Source organism: Carassius carassius, chromosome 2 (assembly GCF_963082965.1).
Source record: "Carassius carassius chromosome 2, fCarCar2.1, whole genome shotgun sequence".
In the NCBI taxonomy this organism is placed as follows: domain Eukaryota; kingdom Metazoa; phylum Chordata; class Actinopteri; order Cypriniformes; family Cyprinidae; genus Carassius; species Carassius carassius.
The window spans coordinates 46,429,352-46,447,559 of NC_081756.1; the positions used below are offsets into that span (position 1 = coordinate 46,429,352).

The 18,208-nt window shown below is 36.2% G+C and overlaps 1 protein-coding gene across 1 annotated transcript in view; it reads right to left on the reverse strand.

Annotated features, from left to right (window-relative positions):
- The window catches only part of LOC132110812 (adhesion G protein-coupled receptor A3-like), a 67,503-nt gene that overhangs the window by 2,150 nt on the left and 47,145 nt on the right, over positions 1-18,208 (reverse strand). The window contains exons 7-18 of the mRNA XM_059517790.1: positions 15,646-15,859; positions 15,023-15,187; positions 14,105-14,306; positions 13,827-13,976; positions 10,635-10,796; positions 8,162-8,362; positions 7,793-8,000; positions 5,873-6,081; positions 3,661-3,785; positions 2,344-2,467; positions 2,006-2,151; positions 548-643 (exon numbers count right to left, since the gene is read on the reverse strand). Coding sequence (XP_059373773.1) covers positions 548-643; positions 2,006-2,151; positions 2,344-2,467; positions 3,661-3,785; positions 5,873-6,081; positions 7,793-8,000; positions 8,162-8,362; positions 10,635-10,796; positions 13,827-13,976; positions 14,105-14,306; positions 15,023-15,187; positions 15,646-15,859 — 2,002 coding nt within the window. The remainder of the gene's footprint in view (positions 1-547; positions 644-2,005; positions 2,152-2,343; positions 2,468-3,660; positions 3,786-5,872; positions 6,082-7,792; positions 8,001-8,161; positions 8,363-10,634; positions 10,797-13,826; positions 13,977-14,104; positions 14,307-15,022; positions 15,188-15,645; positions 15,860-18,208) is intronic.

Here is an 18,208-nt window from a genome sequence, read left to right on the forward strand (position 1 = left end):
AGCAGAGCGTTTTTTTCTTTTGTCATGGTAGTGTGAAATTAATTAAACCCAAATATCTCATATGGTCTGGATTTTCAAATTAAACCATGCTGTTACACAATCCAAACAGCTGTCACAAGTGAAAGAAGGGAGCATGGGAAACCAACACACACAAGGTGGGGAGCCAAAAATAGAGCACCATTATTAGGTTCACACAGCTTCAGAAGGTCTAAACTGCTCTCTGCTTTATAAAGTATTATTCTGCACTTTACAGAGCATGGGCATTAGGCTCCAGTGACAGCAAAAGCAATTTCTCATGACAGAGAAAGGCTATGAAATGACAGGAAGTGTTCAGAGGGGGATTTGACAGGCTGGATCTGTACAGTCTGTCATTAAGGAAACATATTATACCGTTGCATTTTGTCTCACATGGCTTAAATGGATCCACACGCTAAAGTCTAACTGAATACACAAAACTCAATTACAATCAATATATTGCAAAGTCCCCTAGCTTGAATTTTATTGCAAGGGATAGTTTAAAAAGTGTCTTAAAACTCAAAATACTTACTAAGGTGCATTGACTTGACTACCATAGTTTTTGATGTTAGCAGCAGCTGTTATACCACACACAATGATCGGTATGCCTCCACCTATTAAGTAGAATCTGTAGAAGAAAAAAATTAATAAGTAAGGTATTACATATCCTCATGTTAGAGCATTAAGGCTGACTTTAAAAAAAGGTTACAGAAAGAAACTGCGAATCATGCATTAATCGACAGAGGATTACTCAGACTTTCAAGTTATTTTGAACACATTGTGCCTCACTGCAACGCGACAAATTAAAATAATGTGTTCCATAATCAGCTTAAAATACCAAACATGCTTGATATCCTCTGAATTAAGAGTCTGAAGTGACCATCATAAACTACACGATTTACTGTAAAATCTGACTTTCAGCAACTAGATATACTCAGACTGCAAATCGTAGCAGAAATTTGGGCAAAATTTATAAAGCGTATTCCAGAAATATCAAAGGGATATTTACACCAAAAATATAAAATAAAATCCGGTTGTTACTGATAACTAAAGCTATTAAAATATAATTGACAAAGTTTGAATAAAATAAAATATAAATATTAGATTAAAAAAAAAGTTCTAAAATGATTAGACCTGAAATATAAGACAAATAGAAAAAAAAAAACTAAAAAAAAAAAAAAAACTAAATGACTGACATTTAAACTGAAGTATAAAAATATAAGCGGTATTTATTAATATTATAAATATTAATAAACACCGTAGAAATGAAGTCAACTGATTATTCATGTGTTTATCCTGTAAATACTCTTGTTCCTGCATCCTTAGTTAGTATGAAGCTGGTTACCATAATGGAAATAAAAATAAATTAATACTGGCTTGGAACGACATAAGCAATGGGATGATTGAATTATGACTCTGTGAATTATTATTTGAGTGAACTATGACTCTGTGAATTAATAATAATTCACAGAGTCATAATTCACTCATCCTTTCAAGCCAGTATTAATTTCTTTCTTTAAACAAGAAAAGATGATATTTTGTGAAATGTCTGAAAAATGAAATAATTTCCATGCCCATACAATGGACATCAATGGTGACAAAAAAAAAAGAAGAAGAAGAAAAAAAATCTTCTTTTGCATTCCACAGAAGAAAAAATAAATCTGGTTTGGAAATGACATGAGAATGAGTAAATGACCCATTGACAATTTCTGTTGAATATTTACTGACACCAAGTGGACTGCAGGGGAACTTGATTTAAAACCCTCAGTCTTGCCTTTTGGGCAACTTAAGTGTAAAATTTAATTTCTAGACTCTCTGTACCCTTAAACAGTTCACAGCATGTGTGCTTGCTTTTCAAAATGAATATTAATAATTTATATATATATACTTCTTTATTTGTGCATTCATTTATTTAATTCATCATTATTATTACATAGTACTTTTCAGCCTTTTTTAACACTCCTCCTCCTCATTCAAAGCGTTCCTTTACCGCAGCATAGGTCTGGGTGGAGGCGGAGGCTCGTCCAGCTCCTCGTAGCGTTTGGCCTTCCGCGTCACCTGTTTGTAGATGTTGCGTGCCGTTACGCCGGACCACAAGGCCGAAGCCAGTGTGGAGTAATGCAGCACTATTCCCACCTTCAGGACATGACATTAGAAAACATAAGAGCTCTCCTCAAGGTCAATGACAATGCTGACACTCTCAAAAGAGTAATGTGAACTTGAAAGCAGTACTGCAGTTCTGCGTATAAACCGAGAAACATTCAGAGCCAGTTTTATATAAATATTTACACCTAAACTGCATATATACATAGAAAAGCAGGCACATACCGCTTGACAAACGCTTGCATTGTACGTTTGGTTGATGCCGCCCACAAACACAGCACAGGTGAGAAGAAAATGCAAGCACAGATTCACCAGCATGTGCCAGCACTTCTTACTCACACGCACTGACCTGCGAACACAGGAAAATACCTCATTAAAACCAGCATATTTACAACTTAAAGGAATAGGATTACCCCGGAAATGAAAATTAGCTGTTAAATTAGCTAACCCTCAGGCCATCCATTTTTCTTCAATAGAACAGTAAAGAAGATTTTGAGCAGAAACCGCGGTCCTTGGTGATTCATAAAATGCAAGTCAATGGCTACAGTCATTTTGAGAGTCAAAAAAGCATATACAGACAATATAACACACAATATCTATTGTCTTTTTGCATTATCAGCACATATTTTTTCCTGTTTGACACTGTAAAGCTGCTTTGACACAATCTGTATTGTATAAAGCGCTATATAAATAAAGGAGTCTTAACTTGACTGTGTAAGAAACTAAACATTATTTACAACATCTGTAATCCCATAGTGGAGTCCGAATCTTTTCTACAAACGTTTTTTTTTTTTTTTGGACAGTTCGTTTGAATGAACTTGCAATGGTATCAGGCATTAGCAATGATTTTATTGAAGCACCCAATAATGATGAGAAATGTGAATGCAAAAACATCAAAAACATACATTTTGACCCCTTTATGAAACCCTCAGCAGTCCAGGAAGTAACTGTTGGGAAAAACCAGCATCAGAGGATCAGATATGCCAGTAAATTGGCTCGTTTTGAGTCAGAGTGACTGTCAGGCATCTGAAATTGAGTTTTGATTGAGTAACTTGAAGATCGGTGCTGCTCGAGCTGCAAACTGTTTCAGATGGTTCAGTTGGATTTGGTGAACTGGTTCAACTAGATCACCAAAAAAAGAATCAGTTCAAAAGAATGATTCGTTTGAGAACCGGACATCACTCCGGACCGTTTGCTTTGTGGACCTGGATTACATAATAATGTTATAAATAATGTTCAGTTTCTTGCACATACTGCTCGTTTCGCTTCATAATACCTCAATATATCGTCAGACGCCAAGGGTATTAATATTGTGCTCCTTGCTATGCTTTTTTTTTTCTCAAAGTGCCGGTAGCCATTGGTTTGCATTTTATGATTCACCAAAAAACTGTGTTTCTACTAAAATAAAAGACACTATGTCTTGGAATGCCTGAGAGTGAGAAAATTAGAATCAAAATTTCAGTTTTCATTGAACTATTGCTTTAAAAATAAGCTGCATTTTTCATCGTCCTTGCATGCTGAAAGACAAGTTCCAGAACTTACTTGTGGTGATAGATATAACTGACTATGACTGACAGCAGGCAGAGCACCAGGATGATGGCGGTAGCGTAGATAACAGGGTGAAGAGGTTCGAAGCTGTACGTGTCGTTCCCGGTCCTGTTCAGATCCTGTTAGACAAGAGTACATCAGCAGATAATATTAACAAATGCATTTCAACTGCTAATAGTTAATCATTTTCTTCTTGTTCTAGAAAGGTGGGTGTTGAGGATATGCGAAAAGTCACAAAATGCCTTGAAAAACATACTTTTCAGTTTGCGACTGAATCACATATAAACAGCGTTTAATAACTTTAGTTGATGGTCAGTTCCATATAACAGAATAAGTAGACTATATTCATTTTTTTATATAAAAATATATTTTGCACATTACCGTTGTTTATAAAAGTATAATTTTATATTCTTCCCAACTCAAGACAGTGCTTTACTGTCAAATGTGCATTACCAAGAAATAAACGTGTAATATTTATAAATGCAGTTACTAAATTTAATTTATGATTAAATTATTTTTATTTTGAATACCCCCGTATGGCACCATCTGTAGAACTTAGTAATTAGCTTTTATTTCCATGCTTTCAGTTGTATTTGAATTTTAGTTGAAGTTTTAGTAATTTTCCTATAAGTTTTTGTCATTTTATATTTATTTTTTCATTAAGCTTTAATTTGGTTTAATTTAGTTTTAGTAATTTTAATAAAAATTTCTAATACATTTTATTTCAGTTAGTTGTAAGGCAGCATTTCTCATTTTTCATTTTCACTTAATATTTAAATTTGAGTTTAAGTTTCTATTTAGATTTATTTTTATTTTAGTTCTATTTTCAGTAATTGTATTACATTTAGCTTTTTTCTAATCTTTAATCTTCATCTAATATTTGTTTTTTTTCAGTTACAATTTGTAAGATTTTTGCAGTAAAATATCCAAAAACCACTAGGCTAGTGTTATATATTTTGTCCAGCTGATTACTAACAATATCTCTAATGTTTTCAACTACTTGTAAATCATGAGAAAATTTAGGCAGTCGCCTGTTAATGACGTTAGTTACCCTTTGTGACCGCCTTTACTGACGTAGAAGCCACATGACAACAGTGTCCTGGACAAATGCGGAAGTAGCTTCGCGACAAACTTCAACTAGAAAGAGATGCCAATTTCGCTTGTGTTTTACTTGACAGGTAAGTTGTTTTGATTCGTATCTTTACAGAAAATGTATGCTATTATAACGATCAACAAGATTAATATTATGGGGCATACACGCCAAACGCGCGGCATTGCGTCTCTAGACCCGCGCGAGGATGCGTCTGATCCATAGTCTGATTGCGTCTTTGCATTGACTTTGTATGTAATCTACTCGCGCAAATCATTGAAGTTGCGGTAAATCCATGATTTATCTTTCCATCTGATTGATGGCCATCAGCGGTTGGGTAGAAGACAACAAATCCCATCATTCCACGCTCCTTCTTAGCGTCATCAAACCACGAGATTGTTATTGTTTTGGTAGTGCGCCCTCTAGTGGCAGGTCCTACAACCTGTACCTTTAACAGAATTTTTTTATTTCATTTATTTATTTATTTTTTGTCATTTTGCCATTAGCATTTGCCATTCTTATTAGGTCTTTTAAATATATATATTTACCTTTAATTTCTTAAATTTTTGTTCATTTTAATAGTAAATTCGAATAAATTCTTGTTTAAAGTTTTCCATCTAATATTCATATTTTATTTTAGCTTTATTTCAAATGAACAAAAACTAATAAGCAGTATTCTCAAGGTTTTCCGGAGGTGTTATAAAAACAGTACTACCGTATTTTCCGGACTATAAGTCGCACTTTTTTTCATAGTATGGCTGGTCCTGCGACTTATAATCAGGTGCAACTTATTTATCAAAATTAACATGACATGAACCGAGAGAAATGAACCAAGAGAGAACATTACCGTCTACAGCCGCGAGAGGGCGCTCTCTCGCGTCTGTAGACGGTAATGTATTCTCTTGGTTCTTGGTTCTAAATAAATGCGACTTATAGTCCAGTGCGACTTATATATGTTTTTTACTCATCATGACATATTTTTGGACCGATGCGACTTATACTCAGGTGCGACTTATAGTCCGAAAAATATGGTACAAGCAACATGTGTGCTACATTGCAGGTCTTTGAAAGCCCTACAATAGCTTGTTATGAAGAACAGACTGAAATCTCTCTGACCATCAGTAAAGCGTAGTTGTTGAGTGAATCGCAGGACATGGTGGTGAGGTTGTCATCTTGATGGAGGATCCGGCAGCCGTCGCTCTGCCAGCCGCCCTGTCCTCCCAGCAGACTGAAGTTCCAGAAGACGGGAACAGCGTCCGAGCCGTGCAGGAAGCGCCGCAGGGTCATGTTCACTGGACTCTGCAAGTTCTTCAGAGGGAAGCCATCTAGACAACAGCAGAACAGACATTTAATCAGTTTATGTCACAAAACACAAAACAGTTCTGGTTATGGAACACTCTTAAAATTTAAAGTTATTCATTAACACAGATGGTTCCACGAAGGACCTTTAACATCCATGGAACCTTAGAGGTTCTTTCTAGTGGAAATGTTTTTTAGATTAGAATGTATTAAAAATGGCTCTTTTAAGAACTGTTCACTAAAAGATTCTTTGGGGAGCCAGAAATGGTTCTTATGTGGCAACAATGTGAAAATGCCCTTTTCAAACCATTGCTTTTAAGAAGTCAACTAAAAGTTTAGTTTTGATGTACACATCCATCTGCATCACTTTTATTGAGACACAATATAGATTGTGCCAATAGTTCGGTGGCAGATCCAGGACAGCTGGTCTACTTTCACATCAGATTGCTTGGCTCTGCAGCTTTTTCATGGGATTGTAATTGTTTCAGTGTTGTCAATAAGTTTTTCCTAGCAGCTCCCTGTGCTGTAGTTTGCCGCCCCCTCACACTTCAGCCACTCTCCAGCAGCATTATTGCTCTGTTTATGACACAATTCCTCTTCACCTGCTTGAAGCCAAAATGGGAATGGGATGGATTATAATACTGCTGCTGTACAGTGAAGATCAAATCACAAAAAAAATCACTGTAAAAAAAAAAAACTTTTTTTCAAAGTTATAAAAAAACAAAAAACAAAGATTATTGGAGTATGTTTCCCAGAAAATACCATTTCACTCTTTTTACTTGAAACTTTTATGTTTAATTCAATATGTTACTTGTTATTTCTTTGTAATTATTTAGAAATTTACTAGCAATTTCTGAGTGTATGTATATATATACACACAGGTAAATATATTTTTATGGTAGCGTTTTACAATAAGGTCCATTATATTACATTAATTAATACATTAATTAACATTAACAATAAGTAATGCATTTGTTACTGTATTTATAAATTTTTCATTTACAAAAAAATTACAGCTGTCCATTATTAATTCATGCTATCTTAGGTCCATTTATTAATATATTAACAGGTACAACTTACATTTTTTATAATAAATTAGTTAAGGCTGAAATTAATATTAACCGAGATAAAATAATTAAATAAGATTTTCATTGTTAATTCATGTTAACCAATGTATATAACTAATGGAACCTTATAGTAAACTGTTAATGTTTTATTTTTTAGTTTAAAGACCAGTACTCATTATTAACCAACTAATAACTATGACCTTAGCCTCAATAAACTCCTAATTTGCTGCTTATTAATATTTAGTAAGGTAGTTGTTAAGTTTAGTTACTGGTTAGGATTAAGGGATTTAAAATATGATCATGCAGAATAAGGCATTAATATTTGCTTTATAAGTACTAAACTAAAGTGTTACCATTATTTCATTTGCCTTGTTAACTAGCTGATATAAAACAATTTCTATTTTGATTGTTTATTTAATTTCAAGCAGTTGTAGTTTTAGTTAAATACTGTATAATAACCCTGCTCTGTAGAACCAAGGCATGTGACATAACATATGTGTAAGTCTAACTAAAGTGCATGATTTGTCTCTATCTTTGACTATTGTATTTTACTTTGCTTTCTATCCAGGTAGAAATATTGCATAACAGCAGCAATGAAGATAGGTTTGTGTGGGTTGTGCATGTCTGATCTGGCCCGAGGCGCCGGGATCAGCAGTGTGTGTGTTCCTACCGATCTTTGTGAGGATTACAGGTGTGACCACACTCCTCCTCTTACTGCCGTCGCTCAGGAGGGTGGAGTTGCCAGTCGGAGGAAAGAGTTTGCCGTTGCGGAAGGCCAGCAGATGTAGCTTATAAACAGCTTCTTCAGCCTGACCTGAGCTTCCCAGAGACGAGAAGAGAGACGGGGGAAGCTGGAGAGACGCCTCCACTACAGTGTTCTGCAGACGTGGAGATGCAATAACGTTAGTGTCAAAACATGATCGATACAGTCCTGCTTCCACAGCTTTATTGGAGTTCTTGCTCTGAAGGAGCACTGGCCTTATACGTTATAACAAAACAACTGTATATGTACAGGAAGTGCCTGAGACGAAATGCTCACTTTGAGAGCCAGTGCAGACAGGGTGCTGGTCACGTTGCATTTGAAGCTGAGCTGGCGCTCTGGGTTGATGTCGGGGTCTCTGGGTGAGAAGTGGGCCATGGGTGTGCGCTCCTGTAAGACCTTCTGGAACAGAGTGCAGGTCATTCCATTGAAGCTGCTGGCCTTGATGGCATGAGCCTCCAGAGCAATGTTGTGAGAGTTCTGCTGAAACAAGAATAAAGAAGAATGGTTACCATCCCATACACGTTACTGAAGCGCTGTGAACACAAGGTCTCCTTCAAACTACTCTGTACATCCTACACCTTTTTTGTTACTTGTATTCCGTGAGGACGCATTAAATTGGTCAAAAAAGACAGTAAATGCTAGGGGTGTAACGATTCACTCATTTTCTCGATGCATCGATTACAAACCCTGATGATTCATATGCATCGATCTTGAAACAAGATTTTTGAATCGTGAATCGCCGATCTCGGACAGTAATCGATTCAAAATGCTAAGAATCGAATGAATCGCGATTTCCCTAGCGATTTAATGCTTTCAAAATATATACACATCAAATTACTACACGCACGAATTAATGGAGACCTTGAACAGTGTTCGGCCTCTTATCTGTCCTTCACGTGCTCCACATCACAGGAGACTGTCACAGGGTTGCGCTCGCGCTCCGTTTGTCTCTGATGCAGCTGACATGCGATCTATTGGACTCGTGGCCAGTAATACTAGTGAAGTAGTTTTTTCTGTAGTTTGTCAATGACACTCTGCATCTTACCGACGGCGTTACCTGAGCAGTCGAAAGCTGCATATTTATTTAATGGACGGAGCAGAAATGTCAGTGTCTAAATCATTTGTACAGTTCCATTGAATGATAAATGTGTTTTAACAATGCGGATGAACCGAATGTACGAAGGAAACTGTTTAAATAACCACAGCATGAACAATGACCTTAAAATAAGAGCGCAAGGTTGGAGAGGAGAAGTTAAATAGCTACTATAGCATTTTATTCTGTGAAAATGAGATGAAGATGTTTTCACAATGAAAGGGAAGTGATCTCACAGCCTTTATCTGCAGCTAAACTGAATGAATTGAATAAATTTAATTGCTAATTAAATGTAGTATATAAAATAATCATACAATTTCCATTAGAAAAAAACTAATTGATTACAAATGAGTGATTATTGTCCAGCAGTGCATTTGATTTCTTACAGCTAATTAAAAACAATAAAAAAAGAAGAGAATTCCTTGTAAAAAAATAAAATAAAAATAATAATAATTATGATAATACATAGGCTACATACATAAAACGTTTGTATTTAACATTTCTGTCACTTCTGAAATGATGGCTACGTGCCTGGTGTGACAAAATGTTAGCTTATACATAATACTCTTAAATCTTGGCTTACATACATTTTTACGTATGCCATGTCGCATCATTAAACTGGCATTTAACAATGGACAACATTTTTTTTTTTTTTTTTTTTACTATTCTATATTTCTCTAACCATAAAGGCTGGTGTAATTTGCCCCCTGACTAAGCATTTAAATAATCTGTGAATGCACTTAAAGAATGCAGAATCGAATCGTTATAATCGAATCGAATCAAATTGAATTGTGAATCGAATCGTTCTAAATTAGCAAAAAATACTGTAAAAATGCTACATTAAAAACCTGTTAAATGGTTAATGTTAAATTCCCCTACTATATACACTGAAAAACTGTATTGGTCAATACATGTAATTTTACGGTAGTATACCATTTTTGGAAGTGGAAAAAGGCTGTATAATTTACAGTAAATAACTGTAAATCGACATTCCCAGAATTTCCTGTGTTACATTCAAATTTTATTTTATTTATTTATTTATTTTAAATAAAATGTTTCTTAGTTTTTTCTTATCAGTTTTGTACAACCACAGCTGCCGTTTTGTTTTTACGGATTTTTTTTTTTTTTTTTTACAGTGTAGGTACAATGTACTTTGTATTGAGAAACACTTTTGCTGCTATTGAGCTGTGATACGGTTCATGTTAGAAACAGGCTTGGTGTATGGTTAGGTTTAAGAATGGTTAAAGGGAAGAAGTTGATTCAAAAGTGTAATTATAGATGTAAATAGAGAAATTAACTACAGATGTAATGACATCCAGGCATTTTTTTATTATTACACTATTTTAAGGTGTCCTTGTTACAGTGTAATTATACATTTAAGTACGGAACAATATTATTTAACTACATGTACTTACTATATGGTTAGGATTAGGGTTTGTTTTAGGGTTACTTGCATGTAATTATGCATAATTAATTGTTATTATAATAGCAAGTACATAATCTCAGTTAATCTCAGTTATCACTGAAATAAAATCTAATTATAATAAAATTTTAATATTACTAAAATATCTCGCATCAATGAAACAATGAACAAACAATTTAAACAGAGTATTGACAAAAAGTGCAAAATTTAAGTGATTTTCTCACAGTACTCACTGTAGAATAGGCCAGAGCCCCATTACTGATTCGGAGAAGGGCAATTCTCTGCAGGCACTCAACGATACGAGAGCAAGCTCGCGCCTCCCTCTGAGCCATCCATAACACTCGCTCATCAGCCAGCATCAGATTACTGGAGATATCCACCATCACATCTCCCAGCTGAGAGATGAAACACAGTTAGAGACAATGCAACGCATGCACAGCCGCCCCACAACACTGATGATCCCTCCAGGCCCACAATATACCCACAAACACACTGCACACTCATTCAGTGCAGTTACACTCCATCCACAGACTCAAAACACTTGCATTCCTGAAATGAACTAAACCTGACATTACCATCCGCAACATTTAATGTTAATGAGTTAAAGCTTTTAGGAAGAACCGTGATGTGTCCGACTTTCCCACACAAAGAACAATGCTGCAAACGCTGGAGCGCTAAACAGCCTGCTCTATGTCAACTCAATGCAACCTGAGTTCCTGAAGAAATTACATAACCGACGCAAAATTGCGAGGCAAGTCAAGTTTATTAACGTGCTCTTGCAATATGTGAGATGTTGAATGATGGTACAGATCTCTGCGCAGGTGTTACATGATAACATTTCCCCTCAACACTGAGCGAAGCGCAACCTGATCCTGAAAAATAGGCACTATGTTTCTCTGTGGCCCAGTGTCCAAATCCCTCCATTCTGATCCTATCTGCGCCTCTCCTCACTGATACAAAAGCCTGTTTTGTTCTCCAAAGACAAGAAGAGTCACAAATTGAGGTGGCGAATAGTAACACCGCTTTAAATGGGCGGTTCTCAACCTTTCTGACTCCGAGACGCTCCGCTGTACACAATAACATTCAAAGGTCCTGTGATTTAGGAGTTGTTTATTTTTAACTCAAAGTCCTCAAGTTAAAACTAATATTAGGCATTTTAAGTTAAGTTTAGCATAACATATTTTAGTATTTAACAGTGTTATTGTTAAGTAATACTAACGCTATTAAAAATAATTTTCAGTAATTGAAATACAGCTCAAATAAAAAAATTACAAGATTTTTTTATTATTTTTTTATTATTCAATTAGTTAACAAGGCAACATTTCAACTGTTTTTAGTTGGTTGAAGTACTAAAAATAAAACCAAAACAGAAATAAGTTATAAATACAAAAATATTAATATTTTAATTATTCGTTTTTCAAATCTAGTAATCACTCTTAAAATTCTGAGTTAAGACTTTTAAGAAATTAAGAAATTATTTGGAAAAAATATATATATATATATTTATATTTATATATATATATAAATATATATATATATATATATATATATATTTATATTTATATATATATATATATATATATATATATATATATATATATATATATATATATATATATATATATATATATATATATATATATATATATGAACATGCTATGAATAATTGAAATGAAAACCTTTAAAACGAAAAATTCAAAATGCAGTATTGGTAATTAACTGAAATAAGTTTAAGCTAAGATTAAACTAAAACAAAATTACTAAATTAACAATCACTAAATTACTAAAACACAATATGATATTAAAATAAAATATAATTTCTAAAATTACACTATATTATATACTGTATATACACTCACCTAAATGATTATTAGGAACACCATACTAATACTGTGTTTGACCCCCTTTAGCCTTCAGAAATGCCTTAATTCTACGTGGCATTGATTCAACAAGGTGCTGAAAGCATTCTTTAGAAATGTTGGCCCATATTGATAGGATAGCATCTTGCAGTTGATGGAGATTTGTGGGATGCACATCCAGGGCACGAAGCTCCCATTCCACCACATCCCAAAGATGCTCTATTGGGTTGAGATCTGGTGACTGTGGGGGCCATTTTAGTACAGTGAACTCATTGTCATGTTCAAGAAACCAATTTGAAATGATTCGAGCTTTGTGACATGGTGCATTATCCTGCTGGAAGTAGCCATCAGAGGATGGGTACATGGTGGTCATAAAGGGGTGGATATGGTCAGAAACAATGCTCAGGTAGGCCGTTGCATTTAAACGATGCCCAATTGGCACTAAAGGGCCTAAAGTGTGCCAAGAAAACATCCCCCACACCATTACACCACCACCACCAGCCTGCACAGAGGTAACAAGGCATGATGGATCCATGTTCTCATTCTGTTTACACCAAATTCTGACTCTACCATCTGAATGTCTCAACAAAAATCGAGACTCATCAGACCAGGCAACATTTTTCCAGTCTTCAACTGTCCAATTTTGGTGAGCTTGTGCAAATTGTAGCCTCTTTTTCCTATTTGTAGTGGAGATGAGTGGTGTCCGGTGGGGTCTTTTGCTGTTGTAGCCCATCCGCCTCAAGGTTGTGCGTGTTGTGGCTTCACAAATGCTTTGCTGCATACCTCGGTTGTAACGAGTGGTTATTTCAGTCAAAGTTGCTCTTCTATCAGCTTGAATCAGTCAGCCCATTCTCCTCTGACCTCTAGCATCAACAAGGCATTTTCGCCCACAGGACTGCCGCATACTGGATGTTTTTCCCTTTTCACACCATTCTTTGTAAACCCTAGAAATGGTTGTGCGTGAAAAACCCAGTAACTGAGCAGATTGTGAAATATTCAGACCGGCCCGTCTGGCACCAACAACCATGCCACGCTCAAATTTGCTTAAATCACCTTTCTTTCCCATTCTGACATTCAGTTTGGAGTTCAGGAGATTGTCTTGACCAGGACCATACCCCTAAATGCATTGAAGCAACCGCCATGTGATTGGTTGATTAGATAATTGCATTAATGACAAAATTGAACAGGTGTTCCTAATAATCCTGGTGAGTGTACATAAGCTAGTAAAAACTACAGTATTATATAAATATTACTAATTATATTTTCTTTTTTAAATTCCAAATTATTTTAAATTCTTCTAAATATCCAGGTTTTCCAAGGAGGTCAGTAAAATAACAAATATCTTGATTTATGGCTTATTTTAATGCTTGTTTTGTCATCTCGAGGCCCCTGCTGCTTTAAATGTCCTGGATCTGAGTCCTTCTGTGATTGATCTCAGAATGATTTAAGTGCTTATGTAAGAGAAACTGATCACAGATCTGATAAAATGAAAGACTTTTGGGTTGCACAAAAAAAAAAAACATTATCCAGAACAGCCCTTATATGACTTGACTTGATTTGACTCACCTCTTTATACTTCTCAGCAAACTTGCCAATTTTTTCAATCATCTCCGCCACAAATATCACATCCATCTTGTCAGAGAAGTTGGGCGCCTCTGCGGTGTAAGCCAACAGCTGCTGCGCCGTCTGAACCGCATTGGTCAGATTCAGAGGCATCTGACGTACCAGAAAAACAACAAATGAGAACAGATGGAGAAGAATCGAACACGTCTGACATAAACCACTAAAAACACTGCATGGTAAGAATTAGACACAGAATCCTGCATTTCTCAACAGTTATCCACCTGGTTGATGATAAAAAGCACACGCGTGACGTCTTTCATATATTCACAGCGTGAGTAGTCGTCCTCTGCCCACTGTCCACTGCGGCCACATCGCCTCCACGCGCGCCGATCTTCCGCCGAGCTGCCCGAGTAAATGCCAGCTCTGCTCACCTGCCGTTTACAGGGCAAGTACGCTGTGATGCCAGACAGTGTCCGAGGCCATCTGCACACAGACACATTAAACATGTTAACGCACAACAAAGGAGAACCAATTTATCTGTGATGTTGTATGAGTATAAATAGCCTTAAATGGGAATATACTTGTCTTTATTCAATCAAATATGCAATAAGTTTTGAAAAAATACGTTTAAAAATAAATGAAAGCTTGTGCCATAATGCGTATCACTTAAATCTGTTACCACTAGAGTGCACTGAAGAGCTAAAAAATAAGGGAGGCTGAACATACTGCTTTGAATATAGCCGAAGTACACGTGAGTAATCAATGCTACTTTCAACACCTTTCTTCGTGTAAAGCTTTTTTTTTCTTTAAAAAATGTATACATTTTTTTCAGTAAGGATGCATCAGATCAATCAAAAGTGAGAGCAAAGGAATTTACAATGCTAAAAAAGATTTCTATTTCAAACAAATGCGTTAGGTTGGAACTTTCTATTCATCTAAGCTTCGATTTAATCAAAGAAACGGTTTAATAATAAATGTTTCTCGAGCAGCAAATGAGCACATTAGAATGACTTCTGAAGGATCATGTGACTGAAGACTGGAGTAATGATGCTGAAAGTTCAGCTTTGATCTCAGCAATCAATTACATTTTACAATGTATTACAATAGAAAAAAAGTGAACAAAAGAGACTTTCAAAAACACTAAAGTCGTAGCGACTCCAAACTTTGAACACTAGTCATCAGATGTTCACCTGACTCACCTGTAGTCCCCTTTGTTGTTTGAGACCCGATCTGGCAGGCAGTATTTGGCAGAGCTCTCCAGGACCACGATGTGGACCGTCCTAGTGTTGTTTCCTCGACTGGTGCGCACACGACACTCCCAGTCCCCAGTGAACCCCAGCTGGATGTTAGAGATGGTCAACGCGCTGTGAGAGGACAAATCAAATTTGGGATGATCAGCTTTTTCTGTAAAAGCTGTTAATAATTGCAATAGTTTACCAACTGATATTAGACAGTGTACTAACTTTGTGCAGTTTAAATTACATTTGAAAAGATTTTTAAAGGCATATATACTGAAATATATTTTATACTGAAATAACACTGGCATTCAAACTGATGCTTTGGCAGGATGGATATACTGTTACTGGACAACCCACATTTTTCTTTCCTTTTAGAACAATACATGGCTTTTTTTTTAAGTTCTGGTGTTTTCCAGCACAATGTTGGTAGATCAAGTGTGAGTTTGTGTTTCAGGTATACATATATCGTCATGCTCCAAGGCAAACACAGCTCACAGTGTGATTCACGCATATCTAGTGTGCAGAAACGTCATTCTGCGGTCAGTATTGGGTTTGGTATCTCCTTCACGGCTGGCTTCTATTACCTGGCTATTAAAGAGCAGTTCTGCACCATGCTTTTCTCGATGTAGATGCCCTGAGTGGCATCAGGCTCCACCATCTTCCCGTCCTGATACCACAGAACCTGCATGTCCTCGTCCACGAACGAGGCCATGCACTGAAACGGCAGGCTGTCTCCCTGGAAGACGATCTGATGCTGGGACGGAGTCATCTGGAATGAGGGAAGCTCTAGAGGAGCGTCTAAAATAGAGAAGGGTGAAAAACAACAGAAACCCTGTGGTGAGCCACAGATGACTGCTATGTGCAAAAGCTGACATTAACGAGTGATTCGAGAGCAGTTTCATTGTAGTTCTTGCACAAGCTATAGTTACAAAAGCCTAAATCAACATACATGGGAGGCCTGAACCCAGGCTGAAGGTCTTTTATAGCAGGATTACTTTGCTTTTGGTGTACAACCCGAATTCCGGAAAAGTTGGGACGTTTTTGAAATTGTAATAAAATGAAAACGAAAAGACTTTCAAATCACATGAGCCAATATTTTATTCACAATAGAACATAGATAACATAGCAAATGTTTAAACTGAGAAAGTTTACAATTTTATGCACAAAATGAGCTCATTTCAATTTTGATTTCTGCTACAGGTCTCAAAATAGTTGGGACGGGGCATGTTTACCATGGTGTAGCATCTCCTTTTCTTTTCAAAACAGTTTGAAGACGTCTGGGCATTGAGGCTATGAGTTGCTGGAGTTTTGCTGTTGGAATTTGGTCCCATTCTTGCCTTATATAGATTTCCAGCTGCTGAAGAGTTCATGGTCGTCTTTGACGTATTTTTCGTTTAATGATGCGCCAAATGTTCTCTATAGGTGAAAGATCTGGACTGCAGGCAGGCCAGGTTAGCACCCGGACTCTTCTACGACGAAGCCATGCTGTTGTTATAGCTGCAGTATGTGGTTTTGCATTGTCCTGCTGAAATAAACAAGGCCTTCCCTGAAATAGACGTTGTTTGGAGGGAAGCATATGTTGCTCTAAAACCGTTATATACCTTTCAGCATTCACAGAGCCTTCCAAAACATGCAAGCTGCCCATACCGTATGCACTTATGCACCCCCATACCATCAGAGATGCTGGCTTTTGAACTGAACGCTGATAACATGCTGGAAGGTCTCCCTCCTCTTTAGCCCGGAGGACACGGCGTCCGTGATTTCCAACAAGAATGTCAAATTTGGACTCGTCTGACCATAAAACACTATTCCACTTTGAAATAGTCCATTTTAAATGAGCCTTGGCCCACAGGACACTACGGCGCTTCTGGACCATGTTCACATATGGCTTCCTTTTTGCATGATAGAGCTTTAGTTGGCATCTGCTGATGGCACGGCGGACTGTGTTTACCGACAGTGGTTTCTGAAAGTATTCCTGGGCCCATTTAGTAATGTCATTGACACAATCATGCCGATGAGTGATGCAGTGTCGTCTGAGAGCCCGAAGACCACGGGCATCCAATAAAGGTCTCCGGCCTTGTCCCTTACGCACAGAGATTTCTCCAGTTTCTCTGAATCTTTTGATGATGTTATGCACTGTAGATGATGAGATTTGCAAAGCCTTTGCAATTTGACGTTGAGGAACATTGTTTTTAAAGTTTTCCACAATTTTTTTACACAGTCTTTCACAGATTGGAGAGCCTCTGCCCATCTTTACTTCTGAGAGACTCTGCTTCTCTAAGACAAAGCTTTTATAGCTAATCATGTTACAGACCTAATATCAATTAACTTAATTAATCACTAGATGTTCTCCCAGCTGAATCTTTTAAAAACTGCTTGCTTTTTTAGCCATTTGTTGCCCCCGTGCCAACTTTTTTGAGACCTGTAGCAGGCATTAAATTTTAAATGAGCTAATTAAGTGGATAAAAGTGTAAACTTTCTCAGTTTAAACATTTGCTGCGTTATCCATGTTCTATTGTGAATAAAATATTGGCTCATGTGATTTGAAATTCCTTTAGTTTTCATTTTATTAAAATTTACAAAACGTCCCAACTTTTCCGGAATTCGGGTTGTAAAAAAAAAAAGTAAAAAAAGTAAAAAAAAAAACAAAACATAAAATCAATGGTTTTCAACAACTAAACGTGCATTTCTTTTCCACTATTAATTTTACTATAAAAGTTAACAAGCAATATGTCACAGGTCATGGACAGCTAAGGTCTGGTTACTTATATCTGACTTGCGCAATGTCATTAAAATATAACAAAATAAGGCACATACTCGTTTATTCTAGTTCCTGTTTGCTAACAATATAGGCAATACCTGACCTGTTTGCTCCTGTGTTGCTACGGTTAACCCAGAGTAAAACTATTAAAAACAGTTTTCATGATGTGTTAAATAAAGTTGAAATAAAGTTAGAAATAGAAATGTTACCTTAGCAACTAAATGAAATAAAAAGTAAAAAAGCGAATTTTTATAAAATAAAAATATAATAAACTTAATAGATTAAAAAAAAAAATGACAAAAGCACACCACAAAATTACTAAAACCTAAACTATACTTAAAAGGAAAACTGAAAATATATCAGTAAATATAAATACTATAATAGAG